Genomic DNA, 17255 nt, shown 5'->3' on the forward strand with positions numbered 1-17255 from the left:
TTACTTTTTGAGACTACAAACAAAACACACAAACACACATGATGCTGGAGCATTCAGTTTGGCTGACATTGTTAGGAAATGTCATATTTCTTTTGAAATAGAAGATATAATTAGTGAAAAGGCATAAAAAAATGAAATGGACACAGACTTTTAGGCAATAAACATGCTTATTTATCAGAATGTATGCTTAAAGAGCATTGCCGCTGTCCTAGTATAAATCATTGTAGCAGCTTCACAGACACTTATCTGCATCTTTCTTAGGGTGTGAAAGAAATGATTATACTGAAAATCATATGATGCCATTATTTGACACTTCACTTCTTATATTGAAATGAACAGTGAAGTCAACGTTACAAATAGGAAAATATAGCCATGACCTGAAAATTTCTTCTGATCCAGTTTTTTTTTTCCCCTGATATCCCAGGTCTTTTCTTAAACCTCACTCCAAACTATGTAAAGAATGGAAATAACTCGATGTTATTTTGTCTGTTGTTGTAATCATATCTAATTTCAATTTTCAAGGCATGCCTAGGCAGAAAGACTGTACACTATACATTTATGGAAATGTCCATGCAAACAAAGTATACTCTAATAGTTTTGGAAAAACATTATTTTTTAATTATTTTTTTAAATCTTCTTTGGAATAAAAAAAAAGGCCATTGCAGTTTCATGTTTATACTGAAAGATATTGAACCTTCTTTGCTCTGGGCCAAGATTTACTGTTTCAGCTGATAGTATTATCAATGGGCTATTCCACCATGATGAACTCCAACTACAGCACTAATAGGTTTATAATGATTGCTTAAGCTTACACTCTGAAGCCATTGGAAGATTCACTCACCTTGCTCAAGTGGCTGGCTTTTAGTTGAAGTAGTTTTCATCTTGAGTGCCTCCCTAACAGACATGTCACAGCAGGAGCCTTTGTTAGTATCTTGGTCACTGTCAGCCTGATCACTGTCCCCATGCCCGCTGTCCCTCAAGCTGGCTCTTTCTGGGTCCTTGAACGTGGAGCTACTGAAATATATATTTAAAAAAAAGGAGAGAGAGTTGTATTTACTTGTTCCAATTTGAATTGTACTCTCTGGCAAAGCAATTTTGACAAGAATGCAAATAGGGAAGCCGAGAAAGTTATTTAATAGGCCTTACCTTTGAACAAACTGCTGCCTGCTGCCCATGTAATTGGGCTCTGCGGGAAAATTGTCTGTCTGTGAAAGAGAAGGAAAAAAATACGTATAGTTGTACACTGGACAAATCTCCTGCAGAGCAACAAGATTTCCTAGAGGAGAAATGATTAATAATTCAAAAAAATCCCTTAATCTTCAGATTTGTACATTTTAATTAAATTGGAAAATGCTGGCATGTAATTATGTACTCAGAACAATTAAATGATTCCGGTCCACAAATTACCTGCTAAAGTAAACAATGAGGCTCCAATAAGTGGTATTCTCTGTCAGTAACCTGACAGATGACACTGTTTATGTGTTTTTCATTAGTTAGATATTAAGACTGATGTTTATTAGAGAGGAAAGAAAAAATTACCCAATTTTTGCATATTACAAAAGTGAATTATTCAATAATATTCATTTTTAACATAGTTACATCATTCTGATGGCTTTATTGCGAATACAATTTCATTTAAAGGAGTACATTGCTTTTGAATTGCAAAAAAAATAGTTTAAGAAGCTTTGTGTTTGTGGCTTATGGGTTTTTTCTTTTAAATATTACTAGAAACAAATGCAAGCATTATGCATATATTTGATTTTCTCTCTCTAATTAATTCTCATCAGCATTAATAACTGTTTCTGAACATTCAGGAATGCATGCACACAATAACATTAAATGATTGTTGTTGCCAAACATTTTTTAAAAAGAAGATATTTTATAAAGTTGGTGACTAGTGTATTTTTAGAAGTATGAGCTAAGTAACTGTAGAACAGGAGTATTTACAGCATCCAGACTGACATGGAGTTCTGCCAAAGGGAACTGAATTCCCCTTGTATCATCAACTAGAGTTCTTTGGGAGAAGAGAGAGAAAGAGACTGTATCTTTCATAAAACACCATATACTATACATTCATACACGTCACTTCTTCTTGCAGCTGACTTAGTGACAAAGCTTCTACTGTTTTCTGAAACACTTCATATCACGCCATTATGCTCCGCAGCAATGAGTTCTGGAACAGCATCTAGCGCATAAATATCAGTAACACAGGGAGCACTCAATTAACGAAGCAGAAGGCCCAAGGTAAGGTTTAATGTTGCAGGACAAGCGTTTACATAAATGACTAGTCTCTTAAATATTTGTTTTCCCTATTCACTCCCAACTTAATTTCTTAGGTTTGTTTATTGTTATGTGCAACTGATGAAGATCCACTGTAATAAGAATGATTTGCTGCCGTTTTTAGGTTGCATGGGAAGTTTGGGAGAATGTGACCCTACGTCTGAAATCTACTCTTCTAAGTTGCTTGCTGCAACCAACTATCAAACATCCATCAGTCTCCCAGTATATGCAAAATAAACGTAGCTATATAACTTGTGGTGAGGTTTTTTTAAATTACAGATTATTTGGGGGGAAAACTACATTCTCTCACCCACTAGCTAAAGAAGAGTATTTATTCTGTGGTTTTTTTCCCCCTTTACTGCTTATTAACTTTTTGGCACAGATAGCTGGTACAGTATTACCAGGCATTTTGTATTATTTGAAGCAGTTTCAAATTTCAGATTTGAAATGCACCACACTGTGTATGTTGATTTAAAAATAATCTGATTTTGCACATGTGAGAGTTTTCTTTTAAGAGGTGTAGCAATGCAAATCATATGTCTGACAACAGAATAAGACTTTTACTCCTCTTTTTTCAAAACAAAATGTTTTAGATTTATGGCTCCAATTCATTGTTGTAGCCTCAAATCTTCACAGTGCTTGTCAAATATAGGGGTTTATATATGCATATAGCAACTGATTTTATTCAGATGTTAGAAGGTAAAAGGGAATTCTGTTGTGGGAAACATCATATTCTTAGGTATAACCTAAGAAAACATAGTCTAGTGAAATGGAATTTTGGAGTTATGGGTTCTAATCCCAGCTCTTCCATTGGCTGTGTGTGTGAACTTAGGCAAGTCTCTTAGGATCAGATTTTCAGAAGTGCTCAGTTCTCACTATTGAGGCTAGATTTTGAAAAATGCTCACAGTAGGAGCTGTAGGGAGCTGAGCACTTTTGAAAATCCAGGCACTTCATTTAGATGCCTAAACAGAAGCAGTTTGGTGCTTGGCCCTTTTGAAACTTGATCCTTAATATCTACTATTAAAAAAAAAGCTTCTATTAGCTTTTTATTTATATTAAGCTTGCTACTTAACATGTAGGCTGTAATATATCAATGAATATTACAGTTTTAAAAGTTAATTATTTAAAGTAATTAAAATAACAATAATGGAATGGGGAAAGGAAGATAAACTGTAAGAATAGACTCATAGACTTTAAGGTCAGAAGGGACCATTATGATCATCTAGTCTGACGTCCTGCACAACGCAGGCCACAGAATCTCACCCACCCACTCCTGTAACAAACCCCTAACCTATGTCCGAGTTATTGAAGTCCTCAAACCATGGTTTAAAGACTTCAAGGTGCAGAGAATCCTCCAGCAAATGACCCGTGCCCCACACTGCAGAGGAAGGCGAAAAACCTCCAGGGCCTCTGCCAATCTGCCCTGGAGGAAAATTCCTTCTTGATCTCAAATACGGTGATCAGTTAAACCCTGAGCATGTGGGCAAGACTCACCAGCCAGCAATCAGGAAAAAATTCTCTGTAGTAACTCAGATCCCACCCCATCTAACATCCCATCACAGATCACTGGGCGTATTTACCTGCTAATAATCAAAGATCAATTAATTGCCAAAATTAGGCTATCCCATCATACCAGCCTCACCATAAACGTATTAAGCTTAGTCTTGAAGCCAGATATGTCTTTTGCCCCCACTACTCCCCTTGGAAGGCTGTTCCAGAACTTCACTCCTCTAATGGTTAGAAACTTTCGTTTAATTTCAAGTCTAAACTTCCTAGTTTCCAGTTTATATCAATTTGTTCTTGTGTCCACATTGGTACTAAGCTTAAATAATTCCTCTCTCTCCCCGATATTTATCCCTCTGATATATTTATAAAGAGGAATCATATCTCCCCTCAGCCTTCTTTTGGTTAGGCTATGTTCTCTCTTAAATGTTCACGTTAAATATCACATAACATATCCCCAAAACAACCTTAACTCTGTCCCCGTATCCTGTTCAGTCTCAGCCTATAGACTAGAAATGCTCTTATACTCACCCAACCTACACTATATATATTCTGAAAACAGTCTACCACTGCTCACAAATCACAGATCATCCCAATAGAACCAACCACAGACCATTTTCCAGATTCCATTCATCTTAACTATTATTGGCCAGAGATACCAACCTCTTGCTCTTATCTTCACTAATCAGACATTTGCCTCTTCCTAATCCCAATGATGTGCTATGTTCAAGAGACCACCCAGAATCAACACTGTTCCCATCTATCATTCCACTATGAGGCAAAAAGCCAAAATTACCTCATCTAGTATACTTATATAGACTGGATAGCGCAATATAATTTCCTTTTTTATCTTCCTAAAATCAAAGATTCTATCTTACAGATACAGGCCAGATATTAAATTTAGCTCAATCCACCTTACATCTATGCGCATGCCTTCTAATACTCTGTTCAAACTTTCTATCTAGATTCTTGGAACTGCACCAATCATCATACCATCTGTATCATACATTATACCTATCCTCCCAAGGAAAAATAACCAAATCACAACAGGCCATTTCTGCAAACTTCTCACTCTCTTTCCTCCGAGGCACTCAGGGTTATGATGTTTAAAAAATATTAAATTATAAATAAATAATTATTATTATTTCCTTTCCTTCACCAAGACTTGCACATTACTTACTTATATAAAGGAAGAGAGATAGAGTAGGTCTAGAATATATTATTACACTTTCATTTGTAATCTATGGGCCAGTGCCAATGGTATACCTGGGGAAAGAGTGTAGATGGCTTTTTTCCATCTTTCCCTTCCAATCCTGGGATCATCTGAATGTATTTGATCACTGGTGCAAGACAGAGCAAGCCATGTTACACTGTTTTGTACTTGCCCCATATCAGTACTGTATTGCCAGTATTCTCGGAGCAATGTGTGTTGTGGCCACACCCCCTTCAGTCTCTAGTACCAAGGAGGATAGGAACAAGGTGCATACAGTAGGCTATACCAGATTTGTATCACCTGGGGATTTGCCTACTTAAGGGGAAACCCAGTTGACTGAGTGAGCAAGCTGTTTGCTTTCCACTGCCAGAGAAGCACAGAGGAGCTGGGGGGAGGGGTGGCAAAAAGATTTAGAACTAAGAGTTATAAAATGTCTAATGATGTAGGTGTTATGGTGTAAAGCATAACCCTGCTAGATGGATGACAGTTCGGTATACGGCAACAGAGTTAAAGTTGTTTTTTGAATATTAGATGTGACATTTTATGAACAAACATTTATTCAAGAGGTTGTATGGAGTGAGTATTTGATTATTTACTTCCCATTTCCATAATTTTAATTTTTTTTGTATAAACTAACATTCTTTGGCATATATACATTTGAATTTAAATGTTAAAGTGAATTTTAGCTGAAAATACTTTTTCTATGCCAAGTTACAAGGGATAAGAAAAACAGGGTTCATAATGGAACTCTAATTGCAATCTTAACTATAGAGCTGCTACCATAAAGCTCCATATTCAAAGTAAACGTTAATGACCTGTAACTCAATAATAATTGGACTGATTTTCTTCATATTATGCTTAGCAGAAAAACAAACAGTTGGGTGCCATCCTACAATAAGTTCATTGTTATAAAAGAACATATACAATTACTAGATAATCTATGTATCGTTGCAGAACTAAGTATAAAATCCTACTCCTTCAACTCCAGAAACAGACTTTTTACCACTTAAGCTTGGAAACTCCCTACCAATGATGAGCTACAGCAGGGCACTCTAAGCTAGAGGACAAAATCCTTACATACACTATCCTTACATACACTGTAGCCATTGATAATAAATACTAAACATTAAGCTTTGAGGCGGACATTTTCAAATGCGCTTAAGGAAGTCAGGTTCACAGCTCACACTGATTTAAATTATCTGGGTGCCTAACTCACATAGGTTGTATTGACAATCCCAACCTAAAAAAAAATTTTAAATGTAATACTGATGAAAAGTTGATACAAAACATTTTTACCAAACTTCATCTTAAATATTTTCGGCAGACGTATTAGTCTTGCCGCTTTATACCACACAGCTGCAGTTCTAAGCAATGTATGGCTTTTGAAAAACCTAGCACCAGCAAAAAGCATTTTGTTGCACTCTGACTATCAAAAACCTTTCCATGTTATTAGCTGCAGATATTGTTAGTGGTACACTGTATGCCCATATTCCCTGCTAACTTTTGAACTCATTTACATGTAACACAATCATTTATAGGAGTTTTATTGATTGTAATGGGATTTTAATTACTTAAGTAAGAACTATAGGATAAGACCTCAAGTGCCACTGATATCACACAACCAGAGTAACAGAGTTAAACTTTAAGACTTAGTGGCATTACAACAGCAGATAATTCAGTCTTTTGTGTTTGGAGGAGAAGGAAGATAAAAGGGCAGGCAAATTACACCTCTATTAAACACTATTTATTATTGTAAATGTTGCAATCTAAGCAGTTCTCTTAATAATTTTTATTTTTAGGAAATAATTGGTCAGCTTTTGTCTGAACTAGATGTTGAATGGGTATTCAAGAATCAGAGCTGAACTGCCATTTATAATTATTAGAACTGTCCACAGAATCGTTGCATAGTAGGGCCTAGTTGGGGCAGCCACGCTGGCTGCTAGGCAGTGTTTTCGACACCAGATTCAAATATATTTGGGCAGAGAGGTGACATCACTTTACATATATTCAGTGATTAGGAATCCCCATATAAGGGGTGCAGGGCAACAGCTAATAATCTGAAGCCTGGAGTCGCCCATCCAAGGGGCTACACTAATGCACCCTGGTCTGGTCTCCAGTTGAACAGGCAGATAGCATTACCCACCTTCCCACCAAAACCTCAGAGAGGACAGCTTTTATAGCATCAGATTTTGGATATCTTATTTGGAATTCAAGATGTTCACTGAGTAAAATTAACTAACAGTGCATTAGACAGGGATCAAGCATGGTGATAATAAAGTACTTATGAAGAACACACATACAAATTCTGCTATTAGTCAGAAGAAATGCTGGCTGGATGGAATTTGAAATTGCATGCTGTGGTACACACCTACCTATCCACATTCTGTGATATCAGCTGGGATCTGTGAACTCAGAAGAAATACATTTCAGTACACCAACACTGTAGTTGCTTATTCCTTACATATGGGGAACTTAGAATTCTCAATTTCCAAATTCACAGCCATGTGACCCAGAAATTTGCATGTCCACTGGTTAGGCTCTACTATTTAATTTTACAATAGTTACTACTTGCAAAAAGATTAATTTAAGAGAAAGGAATGGAGGAAATTGAGATAAAAATAGGCTGAATATTAGGAACAGCTTCCTAATGAGATCCACTAGAGCAGGATAGTCTCCTATAGAAAGATATGAAAGCGCCACCATTTGAAACATTTTAAACAAGACTGGACACAGCACTAGATGCTGTTGTATTACAGTGAATATTCCTCTAGTGGCAGGGGAGGATAGCCTGGCAAGGCTAACAGGTCTCTCCTATTTCTAATTTCTGTGAATCCATGCAAGGGAGTAATGTGGGCACTGACATCTATATTAGTTGAAATGAAATGTTTTTGATGTTTTGTAAATTAAGATTATATCTACAATGGCTCTAGAGGTTTTGTTCTTTTGGGAAGATTCGCAGGAGAAAGGAACACCCTCTGGGATCCACCAGGTTTGCACACATCCCACTATTTCCCAGTGGAACAACATAGGGCAACTTCATGATACCTTTGGAGATTTTCTCCTCCAGAGTCATTTCCCTTGGGTATTATGACAGAAGAATATGATCTGGATCCATATTGGAAACATCAGTATATCCCTTACATGAGTATTTAATTTCCAAAGGGACCTGAACCTTGCCTCTTAATATTTGTGTATGCAAAATCCCACAATGGTGCATGCAAAGGTTTTTACTGGCACAAATTTGGGTGTTTGTGCATGTGTAGAGCTTCCAAAATCATAGGTGCAAATTTAAAAGCTGTTTTACAAAATTAGGCCACTATTACACTGTAATTTTCCAGACTGAAATCCACTATTGGTACATTTCTAATTAGCTTGTATAAAATTATTAGAAAATAAGACAGAAAATTCAAGATTGCAACTTAACAGATCCCTCCCTTGTAAAAATAAATGTCTAAAAACAACACAATTCCAGAAAATTTTAGAGAAACATGGTATTCAAGTATTCTTGACAAAATGTGCCCAGAAATAACTGTCATATTAGAAGAAGATTTATTCTAATATCTAAAAAAGAAGACAAACATTAATCAGATTTATGAATATTAGGCAACTAGAATATTCATAATCTTCCTCAGAATTACAAGAACAAGCATGACATCTGCAAAATATGTGATTCAATGCAAGTCTATTTTATGTAGATGTTCATACCTGAAACTACAATAAAGCAAAATATCTTTGCTGACTCTAACATCTTTTTAATTAAACATTAGCAGAAAATGAAATGGAACATCGCTCCCCTTTATCAGTCTGCCACTTAATATCTAATTCAAGCATCTTCCATTTCTTTTCTTGAAAACCTTAATTCCAAGTATTTTCCTCCTAGTGAAACAGAGCTCTTACATACTGGCAATCACTTCGCAAGACAAAAGAACTGTTTTCTGCCAAATCTAGTTTTGAGAGAACAGACAATTGTCTTGATTTTGTTAGAAACGGTGTATGTTCTACCTGGTACAACTTTCCACAAAGAGAAACAAAAGATTTCTTGGTAAATCTGCTGCTGAGTGTGTTTACTTGGCCAGAAGACTTAGTTTTTTATTTCAGTATAAAAACCTTAAACCTCAGACCTTTACCGTTAACAAAAGTTATTGGCCCAATGGCGAACAAGGAGTACATAAATCAGCAATGAAGAATTTTAGCTATTTGGAGGATAGAATTAAAAAGTGAAACCATTCTAGAGAAATCTAGGAACAACTGTCCTCAGGTGCTGTGCTCTCATTTTCTTCTGGAATTGCACCACTGAGGCATACTTTATATTACATATATACATGGCTGGGAAGCTTCACACTAGTAAACTGTGGGTTTCCATATTAGAAAATGTATAGTGTACTTATATGATTTTTCCAATATGATAATATATGATATTGTGCAAAAACACATGTTCATCTGCAAATTTGACACCATCAGCTCAGGATTAAACAAAGACTGTGAATGGCTTGCCAACAACAAAACCAGTTTCTCCTCCCTTGGTTTTCACATCTCAACTGCTAGAACAGGGCCTCATCCTCCCTGATTGAACTAACCTCGTTATCTCTAGCTTGCTTCTTGCTTGCATATATACACCTGCCCCTGGAAATTTCCACTACATGCATCCGACGAAGTGGGTATTCACCCATGAAAGCTCATGCTCCAAAACATCTGTTAGTCTATAAGGTGTCACAGGATTCTTTGCTGCTTTTACAGATCCAGACTAACATGGCTACCCCTCTGATACATGTTCATTAAGAAAACACATGAAACCAAAAATAAACAAGGGCACGTGTGAAAATGTGTACCATTGGCCTCTGCTGTAGGGATACTGACCGCAGGCTGCTGGTAGCATGCATTTATTTTGCCCAAAGGAAGTAGGATTCTTGTGGAAAGGCCATGGATTGCACATTCAAACCCATATACACACCTCCCCTGGAAAGCAGAGAACAAAAGAATGAGCGATATTCACCACTCTCTCCATCTGATATAATAAACTGGAGCATCTCAGATTATCCTGGCCAAATCAGTCCTCAATCTATGTATTATTATTTATTTGCCAAGTTCTGCCAATGGTGTACTTGGCAATTCACCAGACACAAATGACGCAAGAATACTTGCCAAATTTTCCCCCAGCCCTTGTAAAAACGAAAAGTGAAAGATAGATGGGAAAGGGGATGGACAGATCCTGGCCAAATTTGCATCTGAAATAAAAGACGTAAGAGAGAATGCAATCTCTTCATGATCAATTCTTCCCCTCCTCAGAGGGAAAACTCTTTCAGACTAACACATCCTTTTTTCTTCCCATCACTTCAAGAGGAGATGCAAGAGACACCTAGCAGCCAAATATCTCTGTGAAAATGAGGAGAACTAGGGAAAGGGTGACATCCTCATTCAGTCCATGACTCCTCTCCTACTAAAATGGGAATCAGAGAGAAGGCTTTGAAGGCCCAACTCTTACTTCCCTTGCTGGATTTTTTTTTTTCACTAGGAGGTCTTTGAGCCTCATTCATATGAGATGTAAACATCTGATGAGAACATAAACAAGGTGAAGGAAAAGTAGTAAGAAAATATTTTTAATGGTAATATGACTTTTTAAAATAAACTATTTTTTGGAGAAGGCACAAGAAATTCATATAGAAAGATGTGCCAAATACCACACTGTATAAAGAGCTCTGGCTGAAAATACAATAGCTCTGCCTCTGCTATCGCAGAGCAGAATCAATAAATAAACATAATGAAATTCATGACACATTATTACATTACTCTGTATTGCCTCTATTCATTTAAAAAAAAAGATGAGCACATTTAAAATAATTCACAATATGTCAAATGCCTGTGAGCATTGCAGCTGAGACTGATGCATTAAGAGGTATTTGTGAAGTTCTTATGAGGGGACTTGATATGACTTATATCAAAGTTAAGATGGCAGTATGGGAAACCAGAACAATAACTACTTCACTCTAGCCTACTAGTATAGTTCTATCTAATATATTTTCACTGTTGACCAACGATATGTACTTACTAGAGCCACATTGTCAATAAAAACCACATTAAGAACCTTTTGAAAGAGCTTCCCTGTCAATTAGGCTGCAGATGCATCCTATCGTTCTAGTTTTCCTGACAATTTAATATACTGGATCATATTAACAGCACTGACTTGTCAATAATGTAGATCTGAATCCTATTAACGGAGTTATGCTACCAATATAATCGGCTTTGTATTTATCAAGCTCCCCAGTATTTGGAAAAGCTGTGAAATGGGATTACAAGGTTATGTTGTGTACATCTGTCTCTACATTATATAAAATATTTCAGGAATTTGATCCCACCAGCTGAAGAAACACCTGTCTAATCATTTTTTTCCATCACATGAACTTCAGACAACAGAATAGCATACCATCACTGAGAGGACATTAAATCACACTCACTTATCACAACATGTTTCCTGCTTGTTCTAAGTAACCCTGTAATTTTACAAGAAACTCTACCTGTGTGCCACACATGTAGGAGAAGTTCTAGGGGATTGTGTGTACTATCCCCCTGTATGAGACAGCATCTGTGCCAGGAAAAATACAAGGAAGGCTATGAAACTACGCATGCTTTCGGAATGAATACCTGAAGTGCTATGTAATTTCAGTTCTTATTTAGCCTCTGTGTCATGCTGTATAATCTTGGTGTGATTGGAGCTTGTAAGTATAACTTTAGTGTAACATGGACCCTTGGAAATAATTAATAAGAGGTAGTAGTTCGTGCATAAAATAACAGTAAAAAGTTCAGCAAGCCTCCTATTTACCAGAAGCCTTAATAACGTTGAACATTAGTTGCTTTTAAGCACATAAAGTATTAAATAACTACTTTGACTGGATTAGCAGAATATACAACAGACCATTAAAACCTGATTATATTTTTTGTTAAAATTGCGCAAAAAATAATCGCATTAAAATGTAGTGGGCATTGCTCTTATCAAATTAACTCTGACTTGAAAATATAGATTTAAAAAACATAGTCCAAAATGACAGTTAAAGGTCAATGAATCAAGTTTCCAATTATATTTTCTGGCAGCAGATGGGTGCAATGAAACTTAATGATTGAATCTGAAATGCTTTAATGCATCTTTTATCTATGGTTCTCACCGTGTTGAATCTACCTTAGCATTCCAAATAAGATGTTATGTTTACTACAATTAACTGACTCAACTACAATTAAATGACTAGATGATATCTCCACCATCTTATCACTGTATCAGCTTGCTCTAGGACTTGTGAATCACAAGCAAAAAGAGATAATACATCTTTGATATCAACTTTGATACCAATGTCATCCTGATTTACTTATTAAATGTTAACATTGAAAGTTAAACCAATTAAAAATTACACACAAGCTGACAAAAGCAAGGATATTAAAAGTTAAGGAGACAGTCCAAGTATTTTTGCATAATTTAAAAAAATATTCTCCTTCCTCTCCCTCTGTTTGCAACTCTCCCTTGGAAGTATGAAAACAATCTCTTTATCTTCTTACATTTTTCTTTCTATCATGCACACTCGTTTTACAATGCTCATGAATGCTGATCTGGGGGCATTTTATTTTTAATTTTGAATGAAATCCAAAAGTTCTTACTCAAACTTCCATTCAAGCAAGTAAATACTTCAGGATTTGTCCTATTCTTACTACTATTGTTTTCCTTTTTCTAAGAGCACTGAAACATGTTTTCTAGGGGAAAAATATAAAAGTAACAGTATATGGTAGGGAGGTAGATCAAAATGTGTCCTTTTATTGGTATACTATCCTGAACTCACAGTATACTGATGAGAGACATTCTGTTTTGAATGTCTTAGCTTTATTTAGTTTGTATTAACACCTTAATATACTGTTTATATAGTCTGGGGCTGCTCCCTCTCCCTCTAAAGAAAATGGCGAAACTCACACCAAGCCTTATCCAAAGCCCAGTGAAATAAACTGATGTTTTTTTCCCACTGTCTTCAATATGCTTTGGATCAGCCCTTTACTTCAGCTGGAGCAGAACTGAGTACTTACATAGGGGTTTATATTCCCACATACATATACACTGAATGCTGCAGAAAGCTGCAAAGGTGCAGAAAAAAGATTACAATGGGCTCTTTACAAGTGAAATGATGGGTGAAGGAATTCATGTACAGTATGTTCCACCCCCCCCCCCATACACACTTGCAGATGCCCTTCCACACAGACACATGGTTGGGGTTCAGTAGGTTTTTGAGGGTGATGATAGTGAATGGTGAATGACCAAGAGAGCAGATCCTGTATGTGACATGTTCTACTCCAAACCCAGCATATTTACAAATGTAAATCTGCACAGGTGTTAGTACTCTGACTCCATGCTCTTGTCTCCACGGAAAATCTAAGATATAGTACAGTTTTGGAGCAGGGGTTGGCAACCTCTGGCATGCGGCTCGCCAGGATAAGCACCCTGGCAGACCAGGCCAGTTTGTTTACCTGCTGCGTCCGCAGGTTCGGCCAATTGCAGCTCCCACTGGCCGCGGTTTGCGTTCCAGGCCAATGAGGGCTGTGGGAAGCAGCACTGGCTGAGGGATTTGCTGGCCGCGGCTTCCTACCGCCCCCATTGGCCTGGAGTGGCGAACTTTGGCCATTGGGAGCTGCAATCGGCCGAACCTGCAGACGTGGCAGATAAACAAACTGGCTTGGCCCGCCAGGGTGCTTACCCTGGCGAGTTGCGTGCCAGTGGTTGCCGACCCCTTTTAGAGCTATCCTGCTAGAGGCAGAGGACACAAATGAGCAGGGCATTGGACCTGCCTGTCAGTGCAATACTTATGAAACATACAGAGGCAGATCTGCATTTTCCCACTGTTTTTTCAGTTACTTTTTCCTTTAAATTGGTGCCCTTCACCTGCTTCTGGCACTTTAGGAATTGTAAAGGAGCATTCAGAATATTTTCCTCCCTTGAAGATTTTCTCAGAGCCAGTCAGAAATTAAGCCTTTAATTTTATTTAATTCCTCACTGAAGGCTATCTACATTATTTACATCTACATTATTTACTTCTTTATTTAGGTTCATGTAACTATTTATTTCAACATTTTAAAGTTGTTATTCATGTACTTTGGTTCATGGATATGATGGTCTATTCTCATGTAGATATAATAACTATGAACTAGCACTAGTTAGAGTCACATCCTCTGTATATGGAAACACCTGCAGAACTGAAAATTGAACCCACAATGAAGGAACACCAGATTATCGAATCTGATGGCATCACATGCCTGTGTGATGTACATCTGCAGTTGTAAAATTTTGTGATGTTGCTTTATCATCTATGACATAAGATAAATAATTTAGGCCTGCAAAAACTTAACAAGAGGTTATTTCCTTAAATAAATGTTAGAACCATAACAGTTATGTATCTTCACATAAGCATTTTGTAAAATATAAGGTTTGGATCCAATGCACCATTAATATAGTAGTGGTGGTAAGGAAGGCATTTCACCATCTATGCCTGCCCAGAAAAGTATGGCCTTAATTGCTGGATGCATTTCTTTCCTCCATGATAAATGCCTTTATGACTTCGAGGTTAACCTATTGCAGTACACTGATAAGAACAGATAGTAGATAATGTTTTCACCTCTCTTAGCCAGAAGGCCGAGAGGAGCTGTGCATGAGACTGGAACTAGCACCAAAGGCAGCAAATAGCTTGATAAGTGGTGTATTTATACACAAGACATCTTATGACACCTATGTTCTGGAACCTGCACTGGTTTTCTGTGAGCTTCCATAGATTTTAAGGTGATGGATTGGACCTGTAAAACCCTAAACAGTTTGGGATCAGCCCACCTCAGACTGCCTCTCTCTTGTGATAGATTGCCATAGTTGTGGAGGCTTTGAAGCTAGAGTTGCTTGGTAAAGTAGAGAGAAGACAGCTAGAAAGGTATTCTCTGTAAAGAGCCTGGGATTCTGGAATTCCCTCCTGCCCCATTCCAAAATAGCATGGATTTTTGTCAACTTTCAGGGAAGAGCTGCTGGGCCCATTTGTTTCACCTGGGGATGGGAGACTGATGTATAGGCCAATATACGTGATTGTTAATATTTGATTATAAGCAGCTGCTTGGTAGGAGGGTGAGTTGACTGAATTGGTACTTTGATTTTATAATCTTATTTAAATGACAAGGCACTCAGAGCCACAAAAGGATGCTTTAATTAAGAATAAATAAATCAATTGATATTGTGGTGTGATGTATAAACCTATTTTTCCCATGGATTTTCAATTAATGGGCTGTAAAGGCTCTAAGGAAGCCATTCCAACCTGCTGTGTTTGTGACAATGCCCAAGTCAGAAAAATGCCATAAAATCAGTTGAGTGTAGTGAAACAAATAATTCTTCTGACTTTAAAAAATATCCCAAATCACAACAGCAATACAAAATAAAATTACACACACACACACACACACAACAGGAGAATGTAAAGAAAATGGACACATTAAGGTTCCTTAAATTGCTTTCTTTGAACACTCATAAAGCACTAATCCCTAACACAGGCTAATGCTGCTCCCTGCAGGTGGACTCATGAGCCCATGTGCAGCCACACTGACTTCAACAAGGACTCCATTTGGAGGCAGGAGTTCATCTCTGCAAAGCTGTTTACAGGCTATGAGCCTAAGGACACAATCTTGAAAATACCTATGCACACAAATAACTTTACTCAGGTACATAAAGTTCATTAGGACTTGAATAAGACTACCACACATGAGTAATTCAAGTGGATGTTTCAGGATCTGATCCTGATGGCTCACTGACATTCCACTCTAAAGAAACATGGTAGTCCACGTGCCATTGTGAACAAAACAAAAGATCCTAAAGGCAATATGTGGCCCCTCAGTTCACAAACTATTCCATCAGTGTCACTATATGATCCTAAGAACGATCCAGCTATTGTACTAAACTTTTTTTCTTTTTTTAAATCTGGTCAGGGATAAAATAATAACATATATCCCAATCCTCTTTCTACTGAAGTAAACTCTACTGGCAAAACTCCTATTAGTTTCCCATTCAAGCAGAGTTGAGTTCTCACTGCTTGCCTGAGACCTTGTGTGTCAAGTTTCAATTTGGAGAGAATTTTTATGGCAGTGCTATAGAGCCATATTACTAGAGACTTACAACGGAAGTGCTGACTTAACTTTAGACACAACATTACAAACAGTACCAGTGTAAGTAGACTAAACCAAACCACTAGCAACCCTAAAAATTTACAAGGAACAGACAGACCTTCGCAGGGATTAATCTGCCATTTTCACATATCTGCCCAAGGGAGGTATTGTAATTGCAAAAATTTACTCTTAGACTGCTGAGACTCATAGTAATTATGTTTCTTTTTTTTAATAGAAATAGCCACAGGTGGTAACAAATTGGGTTTTGAGATAGGGAACTGGGCATGTATTCTAACCCAAATTACTATGTAATTGTCTTGATTATAAAATACTGTAGAAAACCTATTGCTCAAAATTTAAATCAAAACAAAAAGTCTCCTTAAAATGTATTCTCCCCTCCTCTTGCTACTCAGCGTGGATACCCATTTCTTCATTTATTGGTATCAGCAAGACTAACACAACTGCAAGGAATCCATAATAGATCTTTGCAATACCAGCCAAAATTCCTGCAGCTTGCATTTGTTTAACCGTAGCAGTTTTATCTTGTTTTAACTTCATTCAAGGATAAACAGTAGCCTCACAGAGCAGGTCAAGATCTGGAAAGCTAGCCACTAATTATTAGGATTGTTCTGCCAAAAATCAAAGTGCAGGGGATGCGGGGAAGATGGTGATGTATAATTTTGAAATGAGCTGAGCTTAAAAGTTCTATCCAAGATTCTGGAAGCAGAAACACACAGGCATTTAAAATTGCTTACTTTACTTCTGAAGAAATCTTTATTTCATGACAATCACATTATTGTGTTAATGAGATGTATACTCTTGAAGAGACTTCATATATAATGGTGGTCAATGAATAAATAACAAAACAAATCCATCAAGTTAATTTTATCACTATTCAATATTCTATTCTGCCAGGCCTGAAAAGAAGTTACAGGTGGCTTAAACAGATAGAATACATTTATGGACTTACTTAAAGAAAGGACTATACTTCAAAAGAAACATCATGAAACATTTTGTTTTCCCCCTTTTCTACCCACTGCCTACATAGTTGACTGATTTGTTCCATACCTTGAAGCTATGGGAATGCAAATTACTGTGTGT

The 17255-nt window shown here is 37.1% G+C and overlaps 1 protein-coding gene across 7 annotated transcripts in view; it reads right to left on the reverse strand.

Annotated features, from left to right (window-relative positions):
- The window catches only part of PCDH17 (protocadherin 17), a 111164-nt gene that overhangs the window by 77816 nt on the left and 16093 nt on the right, over positions 1-17255 (reverse strand). For 6 of the 7 annotated variants that reach the window (XM_050947336.1, XM_050947326.1, XM_050947316.1 and 3 more), the window contains exons 2-3: positions 1147-1205; positions 842-1014 (exon numbers count right to left, since the gene is read on the reverse strand). In XM_050947336.1, the coding sequence (XP_050803293.1) occupies positions 842-1014; positions 1147-1205 (232 nt within the window). The remainder of the gene's footprint in view (positions 1-841; positions 1015-1146; positions 1206-17255) is intronic. The other variant, XM_050947306.1, reaches the window with a different exon arrangement.

Source organism: Gopherus flavomarginatus, chromosome 1 (genome assembly GCF_025201925.1).
Source record: "Gopherus flavomarginatus isolate rGopFla2 chromosome 1, rGopFla2.mat.asm, whole genome shotgun sequence".
Lineage (NCBI taxonomy): Eukaryota > Metazoa > Chordata > Testudines > Testudinidae > Gopherus > Gopherus flavomarginatus.